The following is a 27,086-nucleotide window of genomic DNA, read 5'->3' as shown; positions in this document are numbered from 1 at the left end:
TTTGGCAAGGGATGGGAGGGATCTGTTTAGACATTTGATGATGATGATGATGATAATGAAGAATGTTCCACTTTTTTTTATTAAAACTTTTTAATTTTCAAAAGATATACAGAGATAAATTTTCAACATTAACCCTTGCAAAAAGAATTTTCTCTTTTTAAAGAAATCTCTTTGGAGCTGGTACTTGATTAATTCCTAAATACACCCTTTTTTTCAGATCAGATTATTTTTCAAGACTAGAATTGTTTCCTTCCTCAGTTAATTATTTTCTAGTAGCTTGAGGTAGGGTCATGACACAGGGAATAAATGGGCTTACATCTTGGGGAAGTCACCTCAACTTTTAAGGATTTGATTGTTTTTCATTTGCATATAGAGGGAATTAAGATTGGTGCCATGGCCCCCATTCATCTCCAACACTCTATTTTTGAACTCTTCTACAAAAATAAAATAGATTAGTAGGAATCAGTAGTTTTATTTTTTCAAATAAGGAAAGTTGGGTTTGCAGTGCTTTCTGAAATGCTCTTAACACCTCTAGATTCTAAGGTGTTAATTCTAGATTCTAAATTTAGACTTCATAAGATTTTTGCTATACCTCAGACATGCATATTCTACATGCATAGTTTAGCAAGTTACTGCCTCATGTGTAGTAACTGTGTGAACCCAAAAGGGTTAGTTCAGAAAGAACAATAGAAGGTAAAAGGTAGTACTTGACAATTTTACAAAGTATTTCCCCTATAATTGCCCTTTGGGATAAGTAGTGAAAATAATTTTACTCCCATTTTATATATGAGGAAACTAGAAACATAAAGGTAAAATTATTTAGGCAAGGTCACATGGCTAGCAAGAGGCAGATCCCAAACTCAAATGCAATCTGCAGGGTTGTTATTTACACCATGTCATATTATCTAAGAACCAAAGCTTAGGTTCTATATGAACCCATTTTGGACCTGATTATTTTTTAATTGGATCACTTTGTATAAATTCTCACATATCTGGAACACTTGTGGAAAAGATGAAAGGATAACTGAATGCTGATTGAGACAAAGTCCTACTTGTTTGGCTGGAAAGATACAAGGTTCTTCCTCAAAAACCATAGAAAACACATCTAGGCTTTTCTACCAAGGGAAAAGAACTGCTTCTGGTTTAAAGAAAAATGTCATTTATATTTCTAGTCACATAACAGAACCAGCATCTTCTCTGTCACTCATAGAAAGAACCCTGCTTTGCACTAGCACATAAATTGATTTAAAAAAAAAAAAAACATTCTAAATCTAGTAGTACATCCATCTCCTTTCCAGGCAGAAATAAAGATGTTTGTCATTTAAAAAAAAAAAAAAAAGCATTTCTTCCCCCTCCCTTCCCATATCCTATGGTGTCAATACCTCACTGGTTTTACTGGCCTTTTTTAAAAATAGAAAATATCTTTAGCATCCAGAGGAATGATAGTATGCATTTGATGACTTGGATTTAGTCCCAAAAGGGAATTAAAGGAACAGTGATTAGCTGGTACAAACAGAATAAAATATAACTCTTTGGGGAGCTGCCTACATGTTTGAATACTTTTTTTTTTTTTTTTTTTTTTTGCTAGTGACACAATCAAGATTGAAAATTATCACTACAAATTTGAGCTCAGGGTCAGTCACCAAAAGGTTAAATGAAAGAAGGATGAAGATAAAATCCTACAATTAGGTTTGAAAAGTTCAATTGCCTAAGTACAGGATAGGTAAAATGGTTCATGTGGAAAAAAAGTCCTAAGGGTTTTGGGTTGACCTCACATTCCACATGAGTCAGCAATGTAATATATCTGTTTTTAAAAAAAGTTAACAAAATCTTGACCTATATTAATATAGTGTCCAGAAAAAGAGGAATAATAGACTCATTTGACTTTGTGCTAATTAGACTACATCTGTAATAGTGTTCAATTATGGTTATTTTGTTTTAGGAGGAACTTTGATAATGTAGACAGAAACCACAGGAGAATGGTGAGAATATAGAAATCATGTCCTGTGAAGGAATGGTTGAAAAAGCCTAAAAATAAGAATAGTAAATGGAAGCAGCAGCTGTCACTAACAAAGATAAATGTTCAGATTTGTAGGTGTTTCCCTAAAGAGTCACAAGATCATGGAGTATTACAGCTGAAATTACTTTAGAAATAATCAATTTTAGGGGATCCCATGCTAGAGAACAGGATTTAAGACTGATTGAAGCCCTCAAAAGTCATGTTATTTTTTTTTTTTACATTGTTCAGGTGACTATATGAATAACTTTTGTGAAGGGAAACAAAGATTTAGATAGTAAAATATAAAATTTGTGGGTAAATATAAGATGTAAGAGCAGAGACCTTTTTGGGTTTTTTTGTTTGAATATCTGTCTTTGATTCCTTTGATTCCCCTACACTTAGCATAATGTCTAGAACTTAGGAAATACTTGTTGAATTGTGTTAACTAGTAGTTAACTAGTAGTAATACAGAAGCACTGGTTTTGCAAACTGAAAGTATTGATGTAATTAGAATTAGCATCCCAAATCTCCTTTTATTGATGAAGAAACTGAGGCATAGAGAGATGAAGTTATTTGTTCAAAATTAATAACAGTTAGACCTAAAGTCCAATTAGTTCCCAATTTACTATTCCTTTGACATATATTTTGTCTTCAAATGTGTGAAGGTCTGCCAAAGATTTTGCAGGGAAGAAAATAGATAATTTTCTGTATTCCTTCAGAGAACAGAACTAAGATCAAAGTAGAAATTGTAAGGAGGCAAGTGAGACAGAAGGGATGCTTGCATCTGATTCTAAACTTCCCAATGACTAAAGGACCTCTAATATTCACCCCTCCTCCCCATCACCAAGCCTCTAAAAGCCTATATCAGCAATTGGTGTTCAGACTCTTTTCTGGTCCTTCTTACCACATCTTGCAAAACAGTGTGCTTTAGTTGTTTATAAGAAAGCTGTTTGTTCTTCCTTGAGTTAAGAGGATACTAATAAAATACTGTTAAGTAAAGAGAAAAAGATACTATTCATCACTTCATTCAACAAACAACTTTGATTCTTTGAGTGCTTTACATAGATCATGGGATTTAGAACTGGCAGGACTCTTATAGACCATTTATATATAAGAAGGCAAGTGTATCTCTATTTTCACAATTACTCTGTGAAAATAAGGCAGGGTAGGAATCATTGGTTTTATTTGACAAATGTTGAAATTGAGGGCTGTGATGCTTCCATTAATAACATTTTTCTCATAATGGCAATTCAATTTGAATACATACCCAGTTACCTACATCAGTGTTCTTTCCATTGCCCTCTTAACAGGAGGACAAAGAGAAGTCTTCCTCCAAACTCAAATACTTAAATAAATTATGAAGAAGATATATATATATATATAATATATACATATATATACACATATATGTATATATGTACATATGTGTGTGTATATATATATGTAATAAAATACATAAGTAATAAAAGCCAGCAAGAGAATCAAATATGGAGATCATACAATGTCATATCCAAGTCCTGGCATTGACAGTGGGAATGTTTTTATATTGTTTTCATTTAAGCCTGAATCATGACAATTAGGAAAGCTTCTCATTAGCCAACAATAGTTAGAGATCATCTAATTACCTAAGAAACAATATTTGTGGTTTGTGGAGAATCCCTGCTACACTTTGGGTGGCATGGAGGGGAGAAAATGTTTGAACAATGGGTTGAGTCTATCAAAATGACATTTATTTGGGATAGGTATAACATTTATTGCCTGTATTCAAAATAACCTCAAATCAAGAATAAAAGAGGTAGCTTAATGGTTGGTTGGTTGTTCTCCTTCATTCTCAGAGAGAACCAAAATGATACCACTATGTTAGAGTCAAATTATAGTGTGTCCAACTGTGGCTAATCAGACCAACATGAGCTCAGAATGTTCTTCCACCGGTTGGGCATAAACAGTCTGTGTGAACATTTGGAGTGCATTCTCTCAATTTGCACTTCTCATGTTTCTTTTGAGCTACTTCAATAGAACAAAGCACCTTCTCTGATGAAGACATGCCATGCTTTCCCATGTCACATAATCAATTCCAAAGTTCTTAAGAGAGACTTAGTGTCCTCATATCACTTCTTCTGACCATCATGTGAATGTTTTCCCTGCATGAGCTATCCATAAATTTTTAGCAAATATATGTTGAGCATTCAAAAAATTTGGCCAGCCAATGGAGTTGCCCTCTCTAGAGTATGAAGGCTTAGTAGTTTAGTTCAAGAAATGACCTCAGTGTCTGGCCTGCCAAGTGATCTTCAGAATCTTCCTAAGACAATTTAAGTGGAAGCAATTCAGTTTCTTAGCATGATGCTGGTATACTGTACAGGTTTTACCCACAAACAATGAGCTCAGCGCAACAGCTCTGTAGATCTGGTAGTCGGTCTAATCCTGTATTCCCCCACACGTTGCTTCATAGCCTCCCCAACACTGAGCTAGGTATGGCAATGCATTTGTCAACCTCATTATCAATGTGTATATTTCTGGAAAACATACTGCCAAAGTAAATGAACTTCTCCGCAACATTCAGAACTTCTCCGTTTGCTGTAACCAGTGGTTCCACCTATGGATGATGTGGTGCTGGCTGATGGAGCACCTTTATTTTCTTGGTGTTGACTGTCAGGACAAAATTAGTACAAGCAGCAGAGAATCTATCCATACTTTGTTACATCTCAGCTTCAGAGGCTGCATTGAATGAGCGATCATCTACAAACAAAAAATCATGCACCAACACTCCTATTTTAGTCTTGGCTTGTTTGTAGTCTTTTCAAGTTAAAGAACTGACAACATGGCTGAAAACATCATGCTAAAAAGTATGGGAACAACCACCTAGTCTTATTTCACTCCATTAGTGACTAGGAAAGTGTGAGAGCATTGTTCATTTTCCAGAACCCAGGCAAGCACTTCTTTGGACAACAGTCTTTTTACATAATTTTCCATAAATTCTCATGACTGATAGTATCAAGGGTCTTGGTCCTGGAGTAGTCAGACAGGAAATACCATGTCAGTCATTGCTCAGCCTTTTCAAAAGCCAAACTGGTTCTCAGGCAGATGACTATCTTCCAGGTGAAGGTAATATATGTAATAAAATCAAAATCAATAAATCAAAATCAAAATCAATAAAATAAATATCAAAAGGGACTCCAGCAAGAATCTTGCAAGCAATGACTAAGAAAAACCATCTCTATGATTGTCACAGGACAATCTATTCTTTTTTCCTTTATAGAGATGGACAGTGGAGACATCCTTGAACTCCTCTTGCTATTTAATCTGGAAAATTTCAGTCAGTTTTTTTATAAGCAATGGACCTCTTCCCATCTTGTAAATGTCAGTTGGAATAGAATCAGCACCAGGTGCTTTGCCACATGAAAAGGATCTAATGGCATTCAAAACCACTTCTTCAGTTCGAAGCTAAGAAGGATTGACTTCAACTTGAAGGTGAATAATCAATGGCTAGATAGCAGTTCAGATAAAGCTGTAAATTTTAGTGGGTAGCAGGCTTGCCTGCTGCTGATTTTACAAGTCAATAGTACAATATGCCTGGAGAAAAACGGGATGCAGTTTTAGGGAAGTATCAGTCCTATGCTAGAATTCAGATTGAACCTGGATTGTTGTATTCAGTTTCACTAGTGAATATAGACATAAAAAATTAAATAAAATCTTAGCAAAGAAACTATAACAGTGTATCCCAAAAAAGTATTCATTATGATCAAGTTGAATTTATCCTGGGGGATTTAAGGATGGCACAAAATTAGGAAAATAATTAGTACAATTAATCATAATCATAATTACAGAAATAAAAATTACATTAATTGTATCAATAGATGCAAAAAAGTCTTGAGTAAAATACAGAATTAATGTTTGTTAAATTCTTTAAAAGTATAGGATCAAAATGGCCCATCTTTAAAATGATAAAAGGTACATCACTAAAATGAAAAGCAATCATTATTTTGAAATGGAAAAAAAAACAAAGTATTTTGTTGTTGTTGTCACACTTTTATTTTCTTTTAAAATTACTTTTAGTTCCCAGTTTGTTTCCCATCCTCACTAATAGAAAACTCTCTTGTAACAAATTACATTCAAACAAAGCAAATTAGCACACATGCCATTCCTAAAAATATACCTATCACATCTATTGTCCACCACCTCTTTACAATAGATCAGAGAGATGTTCTACCATCAAGTCCTCTGAAGTCATAGTTGATAACTTCATTGATCAAAATTTTGGTCTTTCAGTATTTCCCCCCTTATATTATTATAGCCATGATATAAATTGTATTTCTGCTCTGCTCACTTCTCAGTTCATATGAGTCTTCCCAATTTTTCATGAATCCTTCATTTTTTTACATGTAAAACTTTCCAAATAAAAAAAAATTAATAAAATATGGATGTTACAGGTATCCAGAATTAATTGACATAGTTCTATAAATACTAACTAAAGAAAGGGAGATAAATGGAAAGTGTAAACATCATCAAAGAAAAAGCAACAAAGAAATCAATCCTCTTTACAGACATTTTGGTTTACTTAGAAATCCTGAAGAATCAATACTGGAAATATTTGAAGTAATTCATAATTCAAATCTTCTTGATTCCATCTAAGTCACGAAGCTAAAATAAATTCACAGAATTATAACTGTTTCTATGTAGTACAGATAAAAATCAAGGGAAAATAATAGAAATATTTAATTCAAAATATCAAATTGAGTTTAGAGTTGTACATTTTCAGAATGACACCAGCAGTCAGAAGAGAGACCATTATGATGGTAAAAAGAATTACAAATCCTCACCATGTGCAGAAGAAGTTGAGAAAACTCATGTGTTTAGCTCAGAAAGCAGAAACTTTGGAAGGGAGTAAGGAAAGGAAATAAGAAATATCTTCATGTACTTGAAGGATTTCCCTAGGATAAAAGGGTAGAGCTGAAAGTAAATTTATTCCATTTATCAGACCCAGGACCAAAGACTGAAAGGTACAGAAAGGCAGAATTTGGTTCAGTAAAAGAGAAAGCTTTCTTATGAGAACTGATCAGGAATGGAATGGACTGATTCAGAAGAGTATTCAAGTCTGGAAATATGCAAGCCAAGGCTGAAATATGACTTGTTATTTATGCTGTGGCAAAGGTTCATACACTGAAATGGGCATTTGAACATGAAGACATCATAAAGAGTTAAATATTTGTTAGCACAAAGCAGGGCTCTCCAAAATTTTCTACTCTGGGGCATACCTAGGAACACATATATATTTTCCATATATATACCTAGGAACACATATATATTTTCCATATATATACATATTTCCAATATATTTTCCTCTTTCCTCCTTCCCCAACTGTATAAAGGAATGTTTCTGTTTCTTCTCTCCATTGTGATCATAAATACTTCTAGGGTCAAAAATTAGCAAGACAGGATTAGGGGGACAGACTTAATATGATATTGAGGACATTTTCACAACACAGTTTAATATATTTTGTAATGCATTTTAAAACATGAAAATAATTGGTTTTGACTTTGCTGACCTTGATGTCTTGATTAGAAAAGAGTAGCTTAAAGTGATACATTCAGAGAATTTTTAAATAATCAAAGGAGCAATGAAGTTTTTTTTTTAAATCTAATTTAACATTTTCAAAATATTACATTAACTACACCAAGAGCCATCTTAAGATCGAAAAAGAAACATAAACACAAAGGAGAGAATGCAAGTAAGAGGGAAGGAATGGAGAACAACAAAATTCCCTGTCAGATCATTGTAACTTTAAGCAGAATTGTTTTAGAATGTGAAAGCAGTTGGCCTTGGCCTTTTTGATCTTGAGAACTCAAATCTCAGGAAGGAAGAATTAACTTTCTCAGTAAAAATGCATGACTGAATTAAGCAGCATAAATTTGTAAAGACATACAAGAAAAGTTTAAAATCCTTAAGTCTGGCCTTCAGTAGGATCCAGGCCATAAGTAGACCATTTTGTGTTGTCCCTTCAAAAGGGATATTTGGCAAAGGAAACTTTGACTCTTGCCATTTTATGCATCTACCTAAAGGGGAAGAAATGTCAGATCATGTATGAAGAAGTTTTCAGCTCTCTGATTCATTTCAAGGAGTACTAATTGAAGGACTATTCTTCACTGAGTATTTGGGATATAGTAGCTACCCTTTATTCATAAAGCTTAGATAACCATGGATATGGACCACAAAAGTCAGAGATCCATAGAAAAAAATAGAAAATCCAGTATGCATTTTGTCAATTTTTCTTGTTTTAGTTCTTTCTCAATCCTATCTGACTCTTCATGACCCCTTTTGAGATTTTCTTGGCAAAAATATAGAAATGGTTTTTCACTTCCTTCTCTAGATCATTTTACAAATGACAAAAACTTAGGTAAACAGGAGTTAAATGAGAATTTGAATTCAGGAAAATTTGTCTTCCAGATTCCAAGCCCAGTGCTCTAGCTACTGTGCCACCTAAGCTGCCCCCTGGTCAACTCTGCTCCACAATCTATAAGAGAATGTTAAAGCTGCTCTATAATTTACAAAGAAATTTAAAGTACAGGCAGTATCTAGAAGATTATGTGAATTGTAGGATCGTCAGAGAACGAGTTCACAGTTTGCCTCACGCTCTCATAATTGTTCTTGAAAACTAATGAAGAACAGGCTATATATCAGAAGATTAGAAAGGAGAGAAAGCAAATATGGAATCAATCTCTCAACAAGAGCCTAGAAATTACTATCCAGCAAAGGAACAATTTGAGGAGAAAAAATCTGCAAGCATTTAGAGGACAGTGAATCCTTGAGCAGTGAGGAGAATGATTTGTAAGAATAAATTCTGCCAAACCAATGGCTGCTGCCCCTTTGCACTTGAATTTCCTTCCAAAACACTGTTTGGAGTAAATGTTTTGCAGAGTACTACACCAAGTGATTGGGCAGGATGGTATTTGTATAAATTTGCAGAGAACACGCAAAAGTGAGAGTGAACATGGACAAAGAGCTATTTAGACATTCTATGCTGTAAAAGATTCTAGAGATCATCCAGTCTCAAGAAGTGACTTGCCTAAGATCACATACCAGGTCATAAGCAAAACAAGGATTAGAAACTCGGTGTCTTGACTACCAGATCAAGGCTCTTTCCATTACTCCATACCATTAGACTTCCCTGTGTCCCTGAATATCTTTGATTAGAGATAGGAAACAAGAAGCAAGCTTAGTTGATGGAATACAAACAAGAATGACTGTACTGGATCTGACTACATCTCTGATCATCTTTTGGTTCCCCAGTTCTGTGATAGGCTACATGGGGGAACTGGAAAAACATTATCTATGGACTCAGAGAGACAGAGACAAGCCCCTCCTAAATGCCACAGTGACAAGGGGAGGTTAGGGAGACCCTAGACTAGAGCTGCAGTATTCATCAACTACTTCCCAGTCTCTACCAATCTTCCCCCAAGGATAATTCCTTCAATTTTTTTACCATAGCATCCATTTTCCTTCATGAGGCACTCTTACTTCTATGTTCTTTTTACAGAGGTGATAAAGTAGATTGAGTGCTAGGCCTAAGTTCAGGAAAACCTGAATTCAAATCTAGCCTCAGATACTAGCTTAGTAACCCTGGCCTTCCTTATTTTCTTCCTTCCCTTCTCCTTCTTTTCCTCCTTCCTTCTTTCCCTTCCTTTTTTCTTTCTTCCTCCCTTCCTCCCTTTCTTCCTCCCTTTCTTCTTTCCTTCTCCCTTCCTTTCTTCTTTTGCCTCTCCCTTCCTCTCTCCATTCCTCCATCCCTCCCTTCTTTCCTTCTTTCCTTCCTTCCCATCATAATTGATTTATGCTACTAGAAAACTACTTGTACTACAGCAGTCCCCTTCCTACTGCAAGAATTCCTAAATATTTCAATAAAAAATGAATCTCCTCTACTCCATTCAAGCAGCACAGCTACTATAGTAGGAAATATCAGTCAGTTCAGGAAATTTGTCCTGGCTTCCCCCTTCCACCCCCACACTCTCTTAAAGATCCACATAAATTGACAAAAGAATGACACGCTTACATGGGGAAAAGAATAGAAAAGACAAAGTTTGGCAAAGGCTAAAGACAAAATTAAATTCAAGATTAAAAATATCTGAAAGTGGTAAAAATGAATAAAAGTTGAAGGACTAATAGATCAGCGGGTGCAGTAAGAGAAGTTATCTGCATTTGCTTAAAATCTCACCAAGTAACAGGGAAAGGAATCCACTCACCTAGCAGTTTCTCATTGAACTAACATATGAGTAAATCAAATTAATTATAGCCCACATACCTGTAATACTTTAAGATTTACAAGGTTTCTTGACATTTTTTTCAGATAATAGGTGTTACTTATATTACTATTCTCATTTAATGGATAAGAAAACTGGAGTTCAGAGAAGGGATGTGCCCATATTTACAAAACTAGTCAAATTTCTGAAGCAAGATTTTAGACAATTTCTCCTAATTTCGAAGTCCATACTGCTATGAGTGAATTCATAAAAGAATTATCTGGGAGAAATTATGGAATTCTTTCACAAGAGGGCTTAAAATTTTTAAATATAGTCTTTTATCTTCTAGAATGGTACAACAAACTTTCAAGTAAGGAAATGGATTAATGTTCAAGGTCATTTCTATATAAGTCCATCCCAATGCCATGTCATGGAGAAAATTATCCTAGGGAAGAATTTATTGATCTGGGATCCACAGATTCTGTAATCATGCTATGTTAAGATTTCAAGAGATTTATAATCTTATATGAGGGGGAAATCTGACCTTTGGTTTTCTTTTCTTTGAATCTTATTATTTATTAAATTTAAAAATATTCTTCTGAGAAGGGATCCACTGGCTTCACTAGACTGCCACAGGATCTATGACACATAAAAACATGTAAAAAACATCTGTTTTAGGCTAAGGATGACTATGTAAAGAAGGAAAAATATTGGATAAAAAAATTTTGCCCTACTTCATCTCCAGGATGATAGTTTTCCCTTTTAATCATTTTTGGACCATCAAACTGGATAAAAGAGAGGCAGCCAGGCATAGTGTGTAAAGGGCAGACCTTGGAGTCAGGAAAACCAGGAGTCAGGTTTATGTTTCTGAACTATATTAGAAGACTGGTCAGTTAATTAACCTCTTAGTGACCCTAGGCAACTTTTCAAGACTAGAAAAGCAGCATTAGTGGAGAGAGTTGCTCTACTGGAAATTCCAGTACATAATGATGAAATCACAGATCTGAACATAAACACAGACATACATGCACACATACATGTATGTGCACACAAATGGATAAAATTAGAAAATTACTCAACATCACAATTTAACAATCCTCCATACACACACACACACACACACACACACACACAGAGTATGACCCAATGTGTTAATAAGCTGTTTAGGCATACTATATATACCTGATAGTGTGACAATCTGTCTTTGAATGAAAACTACTGAAGAGAAGGAGGTCGGGAATGTGGGGTGAATATTTGTGCTAGAATAATACCACCAAAGAAATTTACTATACTTGAACTTGGCATATTTGTTGGTTTTAAAATCACTATTTATACTGGCTGTTTAAAAAATTTGATCTCAAACTATATTAGGCACTATATTTAAAGCAATTGGGTGCCAATTATTAAAAAATTAATTCTGAAATATTACCATTTTTACATTCAAAAACTCACTCCAGTTTTGTTCAATTTGGATCTTTATAACTGATTTTAAAGATCCTACTGTATCACACACTCCCCCTGTAAGACTTGCCAATGGTAATAAAATCTGACCTGACCAATGGAACCTGGAGCCAGCAGCTACACAAAAGTTTACTGTTTCCCAGGCTTTAAAGGGAACCCTGCATGGACAGCTATGCTTGGCGTGGGAGGAGTGAGGTGAGTAACATGACGGGTTACTCAGCTGGTTTTGCCCAAGTTTATCCAGATGGAGGTAAGGATGGGTTGTAGAGATCTAGCAGCATAGCCCCTGGTGTAAATCCCACCCCTCTTCCAAAACCCTTTGTTCTGATGTTTGTTGTACTTTCTCACTATTGTGTGAAACAAGAAAAGGGTCAACAAACCGCAATGCTAAAATGAAACACATTTGTTTCCCTGCTGTGGGGTTTAGAAGTACCATGCAGCCTACATTACACCATGTTAGGGGTTGCCCCATTTTGGGGAAATAGCTACTTATATTGAGGATAAGTTGATAACTGAATCATATCTGAAAGGAATGGAGGCTGTGAATGGGATTCCTGAGATTGAATTTGTTGTGTGTTTGTATGTGTATGGAGTCAAGGAGAGGAGATACTGGAATGGGGAAAGGGGGATGGGTCATCTTTTCTCTATATCTTGAAGCTATTCCCACTTTATGGTTTCCGTACTTCAAAACAAAACAGTTCTGAGGGCCATTTAGTGGCTGGAACAGAGGACTTCCTGAGGCAGACAATCTTGGCTCATAAAATGGAGACGCATCTGGTCACCGGGACATGAAAAGAGCCCTTTCCAGAGAACAGCCTAGTAGCTTGAGTGTAAATGAATCAGAAACACCTGGCTGATATTTCCCTTGAAGTCCACAGAGGGATGAGCTGCTTAAGGAGGATGTGGTTAAGGTGGACATTTTCTGAAGTCTGAATAACCCAGAACATTGAACAAAATTGAAAGTCACATGTATGTGTACTAAGAATCCAATGCCCCCATGATCAACCTGCACTTGAGTCACTGAAAAAAATAAAGGGAATATATGTTCTGTTAACAGATGGCATCAGGATAGATTGACTTCTCACTATTGGGATGCAAGTGAGATATAGAGTGTTACCTTATATGGAATTGCCATGAAAGCTAATTGATGAGAAAGTCCATGATATAGCATTGTTTTAATTTAACAAATTTTTGCTGATCACCTACTATGTAGTTGGAGTGATGTAAGATACTAAAATTATTAATATTTTTGCCTCCAATGCCTCTTTTTGATCTTGATAGCCAACATGTGAGATAAATAGGATAGATATCATTCTCCATTGGGGCAGCTAGGTGGTTCAGTGGATAGAGCACTAGGCATGAGATCAGGAAGATTCATCTTCATTAGTTCAAATCCAACCTCAGATACTAGCTACATGATCCAGGACAAGTCTGTTTTCCTCAGTTCCTCATTGGTAAAATGATCAGAAAGAAGAAATGACAAATGATTCCAGCATCTTTGCCAGAAAACACTCAAAAATGTGATCCCAAAAAGTCAGACACCTGAAAAACAACAAATTATTCCCATTGTTCAGATGAAAAAATGGAAATTCAAATAGGTTAAATGACTTTCAAAAAGTTATACAGCTAGTAGCTGCCAAAACCGAGCTTCAAATCTAGATTTTCTGATTCTAGTGTTCCATGTCTCAGTGTTCAAACTCAGTATAACATGATAAACTAAGATCAGTACCCTTTAGTATTTTATTTATCATGTAGCTAGGCCCTTATAAAGAGGTTACTGCTTCAATGAATAAGAGTGACTACTCATCCTTCCTGATTACTCTGCTGCTTTTGATCCTATGAACCATCCCTTCTTCCTAAATTCTTAGTTTCTTCAGTTCTCTTCCTATCACATTGGACGGTAATTTTCCATCTCTTTTTTTGAATTCCTACTCTGTCTTCTGTAACTAGATACAGAGATCTTCTAAAGCTCTGAACTAAGCCATCTACTCTTTTCACTTTACTATCTTTCCTTCATTTATTCTATTTTCACTGTTGTCAATGATGACAATGCAGTTGTCTCCTCAAGCTATAACCAGAACCCTAAACTTTCTCTTGAATTCAGTCCCATATCTCCAGTCACTGATAATCTCCATTGGAATGTTCCATAGGCACCTTGAGCTCCACATTTCCAAATAGACTTCATGTTCTCTATCCCTTAATCTATCTCTCCACCAAATAGCTTCTGGATTTTTTCTTCTTCCACTTCTGAAGAAAACATCACCATACCAGTCACCCAGATTTGGTACCTTTTGTTCATCCTTGATTCTTCCCTTTCTCTTCCATCATATTCCCAATTTTGTTGCTTCTGCTTCTACAACATCTCTTAAATCCATCTCTTTTTCTCCAAATCAGGGATAATTTAGGCCCTTTAACATGAGCTCTTGTAATCCTTTCTTAAACTGGCCTTGGTTCCAGCCTGTGCTTTTTCAAAACTATCCTCCACTTAGTTGCCACAATAATCTTACTAAAGTCACAAGCTAAAAACATGTTACTCCTATAATGAGAAACTTTCAATAACTCTGTATTGCCCCAAGAGGTGATGGTGAGAAAACTTTTTACCCAAGCATTCAAAGTCTTTACAATCTCTAAAATCTCACCTTTAAGATTGTTCACCATCAAATATTATAGATAGAACAAGTCTGTTCCCTAAATCTGACAGTCTTTTCTCCTCATTTCGTTCTTTTACACAAACTGTCTTCCATGGCTGACCTGAACTTCCTTCTCACTGCTGCCTTTCAGAAGCTTTTCCTTCCTTTAGAGCTAAACTCAATTATCACTTCATTCATGAAGGTATCTTTGACATCTTTCCCCAATTGTTAAGGGCCTTATATATTTCAAATTATTTCATGTTTACTTCATTGTCTATAAATTTTATCTATCCCTTTTCCCCCCAAAAGAATATAGGCTTTTTGAGGGAAGTAGTTATTTCATTGTATTCCCAATACATAGAATAGAGTACCTGACACATAATAAGCACTTAATAAATATTTTTATTTTATTATTTTATGTATAATGCATATTTTTAAATAAATAAATATTAATAAATATGTGTGTGCAATATGTATGCCACGAGAATACTTATGCTTTGTGCTGTTACACATATTGAATTTTTTATTTTTTTAATAAGACAGATATCCTCTCTCCCCTCTCCCTGTTGAGAAAGAGAAAAAAAGCCTTTAAAACAGTATATGTTGTCAATACAACAGATTCCCACATTAGCCATATTTGAAAAAATTATATCATATTCTATGTATTGAGTCCATTACTTCTCTGTCAGGCAGTGAGAAGCACCTTTTATCATTTATTCCTCTGGAATAATGGTTGGTCATTTGATTGACCATAGTTCTTAAGTTCTTTAAAGTTTTGTTTTTGTATAGTATAAAGTGTTTTAGTTGTGCTCACTTTTTAATTCAATCTGCCAAATCAATTTAAAAGACACAGAAAATGTGTAATATTAATCAAAAGTTTTCAGGTAAATTTTGATTGGTTTCTTATTATTGCTGAGGTCCATTCCACAATCACAATGTGAGGAGGAAGTGTGTTTTAGTGGAAAGACCTCTTGAGAGTCAGAAAATTTAGCTGGATTGCAGTCCCAGCACCTTAGAAAATTGAGGATTTGTGCCTCAAAGAAGGTTGACAGTGAGATTGAAGGAGATTATCTCCAGGTATAAATTTGTGATTTTAACTTGAATACACTAAAATCTCAGTTTCTGTTTTCTCTCTTTCACACAGCCAGCTCATCCTTGAAGAAACGCTTCAAGAGGCGAGAAATTGAAGCAATCCAATGTGAGGTGCGTAAGATGTGCAACTATACCAAGATCCTGTCCACAAAGAAGAACCTCGACCACGTGAACAAGATCCTGAAGGCCAAAAGGCTGCAGAGACAATCAAAGACAGGCAATAACTTTGTTAAGAAAAGGAGAGGGCGACCCCGAAAACAGCCTCTCTCCTTCGATGAGGACTCCAGAGACCAAATGCCAGTGCTAGAAAAATGTATTGACCTCCCCAGCAAGAGAGGTCAGAAACCCACCTTAAACCCTTTGGTGTTGGAACCAGTGACCAGTCAAGATACCATCATGGCAACCATTGAGGCTGTCATCCACATGGCCCGAGAGACCCCACCTCTACCACCACCCCCTCCTCCTCCTCCCCCTCCTCCTCCTCCACCTCCTCCTCCTCCTCCCCCTCCTCCTCCCCCTCCTCCTCCTCTTCCTCTACCACGAACACCCAGAGGTGGGAAGAGGAAACACAAACAGCAGCAGCAACAGCAGCAGCAGCTACAACATGAGGAGGAGGTGAAGGCTAAGAGACACCGAAAATCAAGAGGAAATGAAAATGAAGTCCTTCCCTAGAGTTGGGAAGGGCAAATGGGAACATGGGGTAGGGTAAACTGAGGCATTGAACATGCAAAAGTGAGGGTTGGGAAGGGGAGGGAGCAGGGAGGGGGTTCTGGCCGCAGTCACAGACTTGCTTTCCCCCGCCCCCAGGAGTCTCATTGTTAGCTTCTGGGGGAGCAAGGAAGGGAGGCACCTTCAAAGGAAACACAGCCGTTTGTGTTACAGAGTTTCCCAGCCAATCTGCATTTCAGGCTTGTTTTTAAAACAGAGAGTGTCAAACAGCTCAGCAGAAGGGAGAAGATGGTTCTCTCAGTCACCTAAAGAGATAAGAGAATCCAAAGCAGAAAGGTGTGGCTCATTTGCTGGCCGTCCAATCACAAAAGCACCATGCTTGATTAGGAGGAGCTCTAAGGGAGAAGGGAGGGCTAAGATTGGGGGGGTGGGGGGCCAATAGCTATAAATCCCTCAACTGTCTTGGCTGTAATCCATTTGATTAATTTTTTATTTTACTTTATTTTATCAGTTTAAAAACCCTTCTAAGGATTTAAGATGACATCATCTTCAAGTGGCTTAAATCTTTCTGTAATGATAAACTTTCTCAGCTATTCCTGGATTTTAAAGTTGAGCTTCCACTATAGGCACACACCTACCTACACACACAAACACATAAACAAGATCTTTACTTTCTTTCTTACACTCAGTTTTTAAACTTTTTTATAGAAAATCTCTTTCACATCAGGTATACAAATATATGATATCACTTCATCCTTTTTTTCCTTTTCCTTTCTCACCACTCAGCCATAAATTTCATTAATTCACTCACCTTCATCTCTGTACATATGTATCTGGATCAAGTAGCCCACCTGTCATGAGTGCATACTCAATCACATATAAATACAAACTTCACTCAAAATTACACTGTTACTGTCCCTAGCAATGGTGGTGTAGTTTCACATTTAAGTATTATATATTCAGTTATGGTACAGCCATCTTAAGTGACGTGGAGTATCCGGGGATATATTGACTTTTTTGTCAACCATGTTATTTTCATGCTTAATACATATCAGGAGAGAACAGCTGGAAACTTCTTTTTAAAACCCCACTACAAATGAACATGAAAATTTCACCAAAAAAAAAAAAAAAAAGTCAAAGCCAAAACACAAGTGTGTGTCAATGCCTTTGTATGTGATTTGCTTTGCAAATAGCTAATGGAAATTGTTGAAAAGATGTACCCAAACACACCCACACATACAAGAGAGACCCGAAGAAGTCCATCATCTCTTGGCAGTTATTTCCTAAAAGAAAAAAAAAAGGAGTAAGTGTTCTTATCTGAAAAAAAAAATAATAATGCTCCAAGGGTATCACCACTGCAGTTGCATCGAGCCACCTTGGGCAAGTTATCCAGGTTGTGGTTGCCTTAATAAACTAAAATGATTTTTTGTACATAATGTAATTATAAAGCTATCAGTCTGCATGAATGCAAACTGTGTGTGACAAATCGTCTTTAAATGGTCAGTTTCAAATGTACATTTCTCATTGGAGTGGTACTTTAGCCATTGATTTAGCTTGGACAGATAGCTCAGCTCCAGTGTTCATTCCTACAGCCCAAGTTAAACTGTTAACAAGACTCAGGCTGAATGTGAAGCTATTCCATTGCCGAAAATGTTTTCTAACAGTTAGATGTGAACATTTCAAATAGGTATTATCAACTTCCTCCTTCTACACCATGTCCTTCTACACCACTTCTCCCCACCCTCCAGAATATCTATTTCCAGATATGAGGAAAAAATGATAAAATAAGAATACAGAAAGATAATTTATAATCTTAAATGGGAAGGGGAAATTTAGTCATCTTCCAAATGGTATTTCACAAATGAGAAAGGTCAGCAGCAACTGAGGCAGGGTGAGATTTTCATTCCCACATCAGAACAAAACCTTTAAATTGTCCAAATGAAGTTGAGGGTAGATTTTGAAATGTTGCAATGTCAAAGATTATGCACAAGTTTGAATTTATCCTACATCAATCTTTTCTATATTGCTGTGCATACAAGTGCCAGCTGTCCAATGGACAACTCACCCAGGAGCAACTCAGTTGGCATTATCACCATGGATTTGACACCATTGGCCATTCTAACTTGTCAGCACACCTTCAATCCCTGTAATCAGCCTGGGGAATTTGGGGCATTGCATCATTTGAGGAGATCCAGACTCCAGATGGAACTTCTCATGCTCCATTCACTCAATTATATTGTTTTGTCTTTGTGCCCTATAACCCTTTTGGGGACCCACTAGTACAAAATTCACCCACACATGTCCTGGTTCTAGTGACATTAAAGATTCAAGGATTATATTCCCCCATGTTTTTAACTTGTGACCCAGATATACCATTTCTGCCCTTTTTTATCTCTATGTTGAACAGCAAAATCAAACTAGCCAATTTTAAAGTGTCTTTTCTAAGCCAAATCTTATAGGTGCTGAAAACAGGTGCAGAAAATTTAGATCCCTTCACCCCTTTACACTGTCCAGCCTCCATAAGTCAAAGATCAGCCATTTTTCTTTCCTTTTCTCTCCTTCTTGGATTTTGAACATAATTTCCCTTATTGTCTAAGGTCCTTCAGTTAAAAACAGAACCATAACTACAATTCAGGTCTCTGGATGCCTCTCTCCAATTTTTTGGTCTATGAACAACACCTTCTTGTTCCACATTTCTTTGCTGTATTTTGGTTTCTAATAGGGAGCAATTCAAGAAATCAAGGGAGGTAGTCTATAGTGGAGTGAGGAGAATATCATTAATAACAATGTCATCTGAAGCAGGCCAAAAACTTCTGTTCAAGTCTACTTTTAACTTAAGGAGATTTGATGGAAGAAAGAGCTACATAATAAGACTTTGATGTAAGAGCCTACAGCCCCTCCCCTCAACCTCTTTGGACCTACTTGGGATATGTGTCCTTTTTATTAATTGGCAAGGTCTTTTGCTTTGTTAAGCATGATTGCATCCTGAACAAGTAAAAATGAGCTTGGAGTTCCTCTGCACCCTCTTAGAGAAGGATTGAGGTTTGAATAACTCTCAGCCCCAACCCTGTGATGAGAGCCTTTGTGTAAAGACTAAGTTTCAGGCCCTGGGAATTGGGTTGGCAGAGCTCTGGTTAAAGAACAGTGGCCCAGTGACAGCTTGGTGGTGGTAACTGGGGCTTGCAGAGGATTAGCATGTTAACTTGGCTGCAAGCAGGGGGGAGATGTGTGTTAGGCAGCAGTCAGAATTGGTGTTCTGCATATTGCTGTGTCTATAAATATGATAAGCAAGTACTGACAGAATAATAGTATAAGGTGATGTACTACATGCAGATCATACAGGATTTGGTTTTAGGGCTTAAGTCGAAAATCCCACTCCTACAGCTTATTACCCAACAATATTCTGATAATGAGCTTTTAGAGTCTTTTTTTTCCCCCTCTACTAGTAGGAAGATTTACCTGGGAACTGTCTAAATTCTATACATATATTTTCAAGGACTTAAAAATGCCCAACTATAACATGGGAGAAGAGGAGGCAGTGGAAGCAGATGCATCTTAAAAGCCATTTCAGAATTTAGTTACTGGATTCTATTCCTCTTATTTCATAGCAGAAAACTAAAGACATCCTTTCCTTCCACTCCCAGCCTTCTCCAGGCAGTCATTTCACAATGGTCCAGGACAGCACAGTTAACAGCAAATATCATTACAGTGCCTCAAGACAGGAACTCTCAAACCTGGTCAAGTTGTCTATGCCTTTGCATTACTTTCTATGTTCTCTACACAAAACAAGACTCCCCACCCCTTGCCTCTTGATTCCCAGAGAGTTGGCCTTTGGTCCTTCCAAATTAGTCCAAAGTGAGGGGGACAGTTCTTAGAGAAGCACATTTCAACCAAGGAAGGAACTTCCTGGATCTCCAGAGCCTGCCCGTCTACCTACCCAGGTTGTAGCAAACACTAAAAATAATAATAATAATAATAATAATAAAAATTTAAAAAACCCAAAACAAAAAAAAGGAAGAAAAATAAACAAAAATAGTGAAGCTAGGAAAAGAGCTGTCAATTGGTCAACATGGGAGGGCAGCTCCACCCTATGTTGGTTTCTTTACTTTTTTTTTAAAGCTATTTCTTAAATAATAATAAATGCACATGACGTGTTAAATATGTATATATTTCAAAAGAAAAAGAATGGGGCACAAGATTGTTTTACAAGTCGTGCTGGCTAATTTTTAGTTTGTATTCATAAGTGGTTTTTAAAAGCCTTTTTTAAAGTGTAATTTGCATGTTCTACTTTGATTGTATGTAAACATATTTTAGAGCAAAAAAATGTATTTGTATTTTATTGAATATAGAGGCAAGAAACTTGTACATTGTTTGAAATGTTCTTTTTGTAACAGTTTTTATTCATAAAGCATTTTTGTACATTTCAAAATGGATATGGACTTGCTGTTCTTTGAGGCGTAGATACATCTGGCATGCTTTAATGTCATGCTCCTCCATGATCTTAGATGTTGATTTTTAAACATTTTTTTCTAAAAGAAAGCTCAGTCTTTTCGCTACCAGACCAGGTTAGCACAGTATAGAGCACTTAACTACAAAAAAGAAAAAAAAAGGAAAAAAAAGAAAAAAAAAGTTAATCCTATTCATATGTTATTCATTGTGTGAAATTAAAGGCATTCAATTCAGTCTAACATGAGTTGTGAATTCTTTTGTCTTATTTTCCATCTGGTTCACATCACTAAGAAGTTTAATAGCTTTTTTTTTTTGGAGGGGGTGCTTGCTCACACCAACTTGGTATAGACTCATTGAGAAAATTCTTACCCCAAAGTGGCCTCTTTCTAGGGCTCTGGAAAGTCCAGTGTGATAGCAAAATGAATAGAAAAGCAGAATCCTAGGTGTTTAGAGCTGAAAGGGATCTTAATGATGACCTAGTAACTTAGTCAGATGAGGAAGCGGAAGCCTGGAGAAATTTTGTGACTAATTACAGATGGAACTGGTATGAGTGGTCATAGAATCATAGACTTAGCATTGAAGAGATCTTTTTTTTTTCTGTTCATCCTCCTTTCTTTTTTTCTTTCTTCCTCTCCCTCCTTATGTCAAATGGATGGAAAGAATTCAGTGTGAGAGTAATTGAAGACTTTTATGGCTAGTGACTCCTGAGCTGGGGCTTGAAAGATGGATACTGATTACCTGGAGGAAAGAAAAAGACAATGCATTTTAGGTAGAGGGAATGATATCACTATCGTGCTTCTTTCCATTACATTTAGAGCAAAGATACTATAATAGAAAGCATGCTTGAATAAGGTAAAGAAACCAATTCACTGGGGCAAAAAAAAATAGTGCTAAGGAAGTATTGAGAGTAGAGAGGGGGTAGTTTAGTGTCAGAGTATAAAGAACTTTGAATAGTTAAAGAGGGTGGAATTTACCCCATGAACATTGAAGGTTTTTGAATGGGGGAGTAGCAGGAGGAAAGTAGAAGTTTATATAGGGAAACTAATCTGAAAATGCTGTGTAAAACATTTTGCAGGGAAAATAGTCTGCAGGTAATAAGACCAATTAAGAAGTTGTTGTAATAATCTAGAAGGAGGGTGATAAGGTCTTGGACTAAGTTGATGGTAATAAAAAGAAAGAGATATATAAAAAGTCATTTTAATGGAAGAATCAACAAAATTTAGTGACTCATTCAATTTTTTTTGGTAACTCTGTTCATTTTTCTTTGGTCCCTCCAAACCACTCTGGAATTCCTGAAACATTTTCTCCTTCACACTATTCTTTCTTAATTTTATCAGTTTTTCTTCCTCTTACATCCTTTTCATTCTCCTTTCCCCCTAAGATAAGCATCTGGCAACAGCACAGTTTAGGTTGTAAGACATGGTGAGATTTGAGAGATCATGGTCAAGATCAAGGAATAACTATAACATATTCTTCTCCTCCAATCTCAAGCCTTGAGGATTAGTCTGACCTAGTATGTACTTTTTCATGCCTTTATGATCACAAGAAGACTTTTCTGTGAGAAACTGGATTCCACTAAATAAGATAGAAGGCATCTAAATGTGGGTAGGGCATGACTCATTGCTGTTTCCATCTTAGAGATGAGGAAAACAGACATCAAGTAACTTGTTCTAAATGGCACATAAAGTTGGTGTGGAGATTAACTAAGTCTAATAATGATATGAATAAAGTTTTTTTAAACTTTTAAAAAAGCCCTGGAGTTCAATATTTTAAGGACCCGTTGTTATATCTCTATTGCATATTTCTTCAATCTAGTTATACTTAAATATATTTAAAATAAATTCTTAATCTGAGAGGCTAGGAACTTGAATGGAGAAAAGTATGTATGTGTATATACATGTGTGTTCACACCTATAGATTACATGCATGTATATATACATATATATGCATAAATATGTTTATAGAATATGTGTGTATGTATATATACACCAATCTCTGGTTGAAATTTTGCATTTCCTTCTATTATGAGTGTAGATGAGAAATATTCTAAGAAGAATCTGTAGACTTCATCAGTGCCAAAAATAGATTAAAGAATCCTTGCTTCATGATTTAACATTTGAGAACATATATACAAAATTACATATCATAATGTATAATATTTATTTATTTATTTAACTGTGTAGCTAGGCTATTGATCTGGTGATAGACATATATGGCTATGCCATAGTTTGTGGGGGGGAGAGGTTAAATTCTGAAACTTAGGTGATTGGTCACTAGTATTACAAGAGTAGTGGTCTTAAAATCAGGATGACCTGAATTTGAATCCTGTGAGTGGCTATTATCACTTACCTCACTTACGTTATTTGTAAAATGGGGATAATAACAGCCTTGTCTTAGAGTTGTTGTGAGTTTCAGATGAGATTATGTATAAAAAAGTTTTGTTTAACTTTTCCAATTAAAAAATACTTATTTTATGTTCCTATCTATCACTTCCACCCTTCCCTCCCTCTTCAAATGAAAAAGAAGGAAAACAAACCCCTTGGAACAAATGTGCATTGTCAAGGGAAGCAAATCCTTACTTTGTCCATATCCAATAATATATGTTTCATTCTGGATCTTGAGTATATCACTTCTTTATCAGGATATGTGCCTTCTTTGATTTCCTGGTATCTCTGACTGGTCATTGCCTAGATCACCATTCTTAAATTGTTTCTCTTAATTTTGTATAAATAGTTCTCTGAAGTTCTGCTCACTTTACTCTGCCTCAGCTCGCACAAATCCAACAAGTAAAGTGCTTTGTAAAGTTAAGTGCTATATAATATTATTATATTCAGATTTTCACTTGGGACAACCTCAGGGCAATTCAGCACATTTTACTCATTAGTTTTGGTTTGTTTATTTGTTTTTTTTTTTTTCTGAGTTACATTTAGAAGAGAATTGGCATCCAAAGTATCTCTCACTGACCTTACTGAAAATATACTTCAAAAGAGGGAAGAAAAGCATTTTTAAATGGGAGAAATACAAGTGAGAAACTGGAAACCCAAAAGAAATCAAACACTTGTTTTCTAGATTAAAAAAAAAAAGGAATATGAAGTTTATGTCTCTGTCCTTTTTCTTTTCTACAAGACATAACAGAAAATGGAACATTCTGATGTAGTTTGCTATATTGTTTATTCAGTTCTTAGTGTTTTAATATGAAAGGCCTCCACGGTCAGAACACACCCTCCTTTTCCAGGCTTATTTCCCAGAGCTCATCTGAAAGAAACCTCAGTTCCAGAAAGCATCACAAAATTAGATCTAGGCGAATTAGATCTAGACCTCAGAGGTCATCTGGTCTAAGCAACCAACTCCCTCACACCTCTTAGCGGGATTTGAGTTTCCTGAGAAGCAATGGTCTCATTTCTATTTAGTGACTGTTAGTAATGAGAACGCCTCCTAAGGCTGCCCATTGCACCCTTAGTTCTAATTGTTGGGAAGCTCTTCATTGTAGCTTTTAATTATTTGCACTCATTGTTCTGGTTTCTTAATGCCTTTTAAATATCTTGTTCAGTCTATCCTAACTAAGAATTGATCTGAGCGCTCAATTTCCCCTCCCTTTCTTTCCCCATACTTTATCATCATTCTACCCTTTTCTAATAGATTACTCAAGTGCCATACTTTTCATGAAATCTTCCTGATCACGCTCATTTCTGGACCTCTGGGGTCCAGAGGAGCAGAGAAGAAGCAGGTTTATAATAAGAAATACCTGGAGGATAGGGGGGCAGCTAGTTGGTGCTTTGGATAGAGCACCAACCCTGAAGTCAGGAGGACCTGAGTTCAATCTGACCTCAGATACTTAACACTTCCTAGTTGAGTGACCTTAGGCAAGTCATTTAGCCCTAAATGCCTCAGCAAAAGCAAAAAAGAAATTAAGAAAGCAAGTAAGAAAGACCTGTATAACTAATTAGAACTGGAAGAGAAATCTTGAAGTACTGATAAGATTATAGTACTCCTAGAGGCAAGCAGGGAAAAGCACTGATGGGATCAGCTCAGCCCTATAATCCCACCCCTGTGGCAGTCTTGAACAGCCCATCTTACTGTATCCAATCAGAAAGCCAAGTTATGATTCCAAATTCCCTCTCCCCTCCAGGTTAAATTTTCCCTATAAATCTGTCCATGGCCTATGACATCTTTGCTGAATCCCTTTTGGAGTTATCTTGCCTCATGGTATCATTCTTCTCATTTCCTATCCCCCATGCCTCATGATGTCTTTCTCCTCCTCATAACTAACTAGCATTTTTAGGATGTTAAACTCCTCTGTGGATTTAGCCTGCCAGTCTATGGCATACTCCCACATAATGGCATATTCCTTTTTTCCTGGTTAATGGTGAGTTCCACTAAGGAACTTACCTTTTATTTTGTTAATTGTTAAAACCCCTTTCCTTGCTAACTATGTGCTCTCCTGAATCTATTTTATATTTACCATTCTTGGAATCTATTTTATCTTTTCGGATTGTCTATAACTTCTTGTAAATAAAGGTACCTTTTGGGAAAAAGAATGCCATTGTGAATTCTTCATATGTGCCTTTCACTTTGTACCTGATATTCAAACCAGGAATTGCCCACTCCAATCTCATCATTTGGTGCTGAACATATTAGATGTATAACCTTGAACAATCCATTTATAATCTTTCTAAAGATTATAAATCTTTATAATTTATATCATAAATTATATATTTTATCAATGGCTCAAACATTCAATCAGTCATTTTTCAAAGGAAAAAATCAAAGTTATCAACAGCCACACTTTTTTTTAAAATGCTCCAAATCATTAATAACTTTTAAAAGGCAAATTAGAACAATTTTGATGTTCTGCCTCATACCCAACAGACTGGCAAAATTAAAATAGGAAAGAAGGAAAAAAGAAAGAAAGAAAGAAAGGAGGGATGGAGGGAGGGAGAAGGAAAGAAAAGGAAAGGAGGAAGAAAGAAAGAAAAGAAAGAAAGAGGGAGAAATAAAAAGAAAGGAAAGGAGGAAGAAAGAAAAAGAAAAAGAGCAAAAGAAAGAAAGAAGAAAAGAATGAAGGAAGGAAAGGAGAAAGAAATGAAGTAAGAAAAAGAGAGAGAGAAAGGGAGGAAGGGAGAAAGAAAGAAATGAAGGAAGACAAAGAGAAAGAGGAAGGGAGAAAGAAAAAAAAAAAAGAAGTCGAATATTGAAGGGGTTTTGGGAAAATAGGTGTATTAATGAACTGCTAGTGGAATTGTGAATTGGTCTAACAACTTTGAAAAGCAAGTTGGAATTATGTTTTAAATACCACTCCTGATCCTCAGACAGTCAGTCAGTCAATAAACATTTAGTGCCTACTACATACCAGGCAACTTGCTAAGCCCTGAATATACAAAAAATGTCAAACTAAAGTCCCTGCTCTTGAGAAGTGTAAAATCTAAGAAATCATTTAAGAAAAAAAAAAAAAAGTTCAGAGAAACCTGGAAAGCTTGTACAAACTGATACAAAATGAACTGAGAAAAACAATTTATAACAGTAACAATAGGATTGTCTAAAAAAACAAAGCAAAACACTACATTGAGTGGCTTAACTCTGATCAGCATAATTAAGGGGGCAAAATGAGTCTTTTAATTGTCTAATATGAGAATTTTATTTGCTTGATTATACACATTACAAGACTTTTCTCTTTTTTTCCCCTCTGTGGGAGGATAGGAGAAATAAAAAATAAATTTTGGTCATTGAAAAAAAAATTTTTTTTAATTTATGAGAAGTGCTTTGCAAATTTTAAAATGTTATATAAAAGTTATCATCGTTATTATAGATCATTCATAATCCACTTGTTATCTATACCACTCATTAGGCACTTTTCCTGAAATTATTTATACAGCTGCTTATATGCAATTCTTGTCTCCTTGAGGAAATTAAAATCTTCCTTAGTGCAAAATAGTCTTTCCTCCCTACCCAACTCACTCCCAGCATGAGGCTTTGCTTACAACAGAGGATTACTAAACTCAAGGTGATTAATATAAAGAAAAGGACACTGTTCAGTCAGGAGAGTTCCTACAGAAATGGATTTTTTTCCCCCAAGGTGATCAGACTATCTCAAGGGGAAAAGAGAGCAAGAAGTGAACTGAGACTTACTGGAAAAGATAGATGTTAGCAAGAAGAGCTTGGAAATAAAGAAATAAGCTCTATGCTTTATATACTCCTTAAAAACAAACATGGTTTTTTGGGTTTTTTTTTTTTTTCCATCTTTATATTTCCAGAACTTATTACAAGGCCTTGAACATAGCAGGCAATCAGTTAGGGTATGTTGAATTATTGAATTCAATTGAAGAGGTTAAAAATCTGCCCTGATCTGTGGGAATTAGGGTTAGCCTTAGGCAAAATGATGAAGTGAGTAAGTTTGTCTCCATCTCCCTGCTTCCAAGGGTTCTTCGGTCTCCAATGTGGAACTCCAGGCATATTCCCTTGCTCCTACTTTACTGTAATAATAACTTATATTCTCTAGGCCTTTAAGATTTATGAAACATTTGCCTCATAATAATTTTATGAGGTAAATAAATAGT

The 27,086-nt window shown here is 35.9% G+C and overlaps 1 protein-coding gene across 1 annotated transcript in view; it reads left to right on the top strand.

Annotated features, from left to right (window-relative positions):
* The window catches only part of SETBP1 (SET binding protein 1), a 478,472-nt gene extending 457,701 nt beyond the window's left edge, over positions 1–20,771 (top strand). Inside the window, exon 7 of the mRNA XM_051969680.1 lies at positions 15,467–20,771. Coding sequence (XP_051825640.1) covers positions 15,467–16,086 — 620 coding nt within the window. The 3' untranslated portion in view covers positions 16,087–20,771. The remainder of the gene's footprint in view (positions 1–15,466) is intronic.
* The last annotated feature ends 6,315 nt before the right edge of the window (positions 20,772–27,086 follow it).

Source organism: Antechinus flavipes, chromosome 1 (genome assembly GCF_016432865.1).
Source record: "Antechinus flavipes isolate AdamAnt ecotype Samford, QLD, Australia chromosome 1, AdamAnt_v2, whole genome shotgun sequence".
Classification (NCBI taxonomy): Eukaryota; Metazoa; Chordata; class Mammalia; order Dasyuromorphia; family Dasyuridae; genus Antechinus; species Antechinus flavipes.
Note: the sequence above shows the minus strand (reverse complement) of the source record. Positions and strands in the feature narration are given on the sequence as shown.